General features: G+C 48.0%; 1 protein-coding gene across 1 annotated transcript; it reads right to left on the bottom strand.

The window, feature by feature from the left end:
- Positions 1 to 393: 393 nt before the first annotated feature.
- Positions 394 to 1,557, bottom strand: LOC149407073 (uncharacterized). Its single transcript, XM_089618495.1, has 2 exons — positions 1,429 to 1,557; positions 394 to 1,368 (listed from the first exon to the last, which is right to left on the bottom strand). Exons 1-2 carry the CDS (start codon positions 1,555 to 1,557, stop codon positions 394 to 396), a joined length of 1,104 nt encoding a protein of 367 aa, XP_089474621.1.

Below are 1,557 nucleotides of genomic sequence, written 5' to 3'. Positions count from 1 at the left end.
ATCGGGATATTTTACTTCGCGTATTAAACGGGATTTTAAGAGGCGGTCTACTTCTTTGTTGACCACTTTAGCTCTTTCTGGGCCGAGTTTCCTACGCTTCTGTTTCACAGGTTTGTAACTGGGGTCGACGTTGAGTTGATGTGCGGCGATTTCGAGGTCTATGCCTGGCATGTCCTCTGTCGTCCATGCAAATGTTCCCTTGTTCTTCTTTAGGAACGCTATTAGTTCTCGGCGGATGCTTCCTTTCAACTTGGCTCCGATGCCTACACATCTTTCGGGGTCGGTTCTGTCTATATGAATCTGTGTTACTGACTCCGCACTAGGCTCATCTTTTTCCTCTGAACTTTCTTTCGGAGGCGAGAAGGTGATTTCGTCCCCGATGTTCATTAATTGCTATTGGCCCTCGCTGGCTTCTTTGCTAGTTGGATCTTCCGAATCATTTTCTTTTGGCCGGGGTTTTTCGACGATCCTTTTGTGATTATTCATATAACAAATTCGGGACGCCTCTTGGCTCCCTCTGATTTCTTGTATCCCGTTGGGGGTCGGAAATCGCACGCACATGTGGTAAGTTGATGGTACCGCCCTCATCCCATGTATCCAAGGTCTCCCTAGGATAGCATTGAACAGGGACGGGCAATCGAGAACGGTAAATTCGACCATCCGGTTTACGTCTCCAACCCGTACATGGAGTTCAATGATTCCTAGAGAAGGTGTCACTTCTCCATTAAATCCTGATAGCTGGTTGGGTTTGTGTTCGATTTCAGCCTCCTCGATGTTCATTCTATCCAAAGTGGCTTTGAATATAACATCCACGGAGCTTCCTCCGTCGACCAAGATTCTGGCTACTACGCAGTTACCCACTTCGAGTTCGATAATTAAAGCGTCGTCATGGGGCCCGTATAGCCTTTTAGTAACGTTTTCGCTAAATGAGATCGTGGCATCTTCTTCCTCTTGGCACCCAGGTGACCTCAGCGCTCCTCTAAGTCGATGTTGGTGTGCCTTAATCGAATTTATGCTATCCCTGCAGAATTTTGAACCTCTCATGATGTAGTCGATCCGGGGTTTTGCTTGGGAGACGTCGTTGTCGTCCTCTTTTGCTCTTCCTCTTTTTTGGGAGGGATTTCCTCGGGTTCTGTTGTTGTTAAATTCCTTCTTCTGGGGTGGTGGCCCCAGGTCGACGTTCTTTAACTCTCCATTTTTATACTTCTCGATAAGTACTTTTCGGGCCACGACGCAGTCCAGAGTGTCGTGCCCGTAGTTTTTGTGGAAGTCGAAGTATTTTTTCTTGTCATGTGGCCATTTCGGGGTGCTTCCTTCGGGAACTCCTTCATCGTTCACGTTAAAGGCGTGCTCCGGGACACTCGGAGGCTTCCTCCATTCATTGTTTCAGTAAGGTCTCATCCCGGGTGACCTAGTCATGGCCGGAACAGGTGTCATAGAGGGGATTTTCCTTGGGTTATGCTTCTTTGATATGAGGGCCCTTTCTTCCTCAGCTTTGGTGTAGTTCGAAGCGCGGTGAATTGCATCTTCGATGGTGGGCAGTCTGTTCACGGTCAT

Source organism: Urtica dioica, chromosome 1, assembly GCF_054948205.1.
Source record: "Urtica dioica subsp. dioica isolate 48M chromosome 1, U.dioica_male_clone48M_v1_H2, whole genome shotgun sequence".
Lineage (NCBI taxonomy): Eukaryota > Viridiplantae > Streptophyta > Magnoliopsida > Rosales > Urticaceae > Urtica > Urtica dioica.
Note: the sequence above shows the minus strand (reverse complement) of the source record. Positions and strands in the feature narration are given on the sequence as shown.

Coding starts and splice junctions, on each gene's coding strand:
- LOC149407073 (XM_089618495.1), bottom strand. CDS start 1,557: ATGACCGTGAACAGACTGCCCACCATCGAAGATGCAATTCACCGCGCT. Junction 1,369..1,428: donor AAATCCCCTCTATGACACCT/GTTCCGGCCATG, acceptor GAATGGAGGAAG/CCTCCGAGTGTCCCGGAGCA.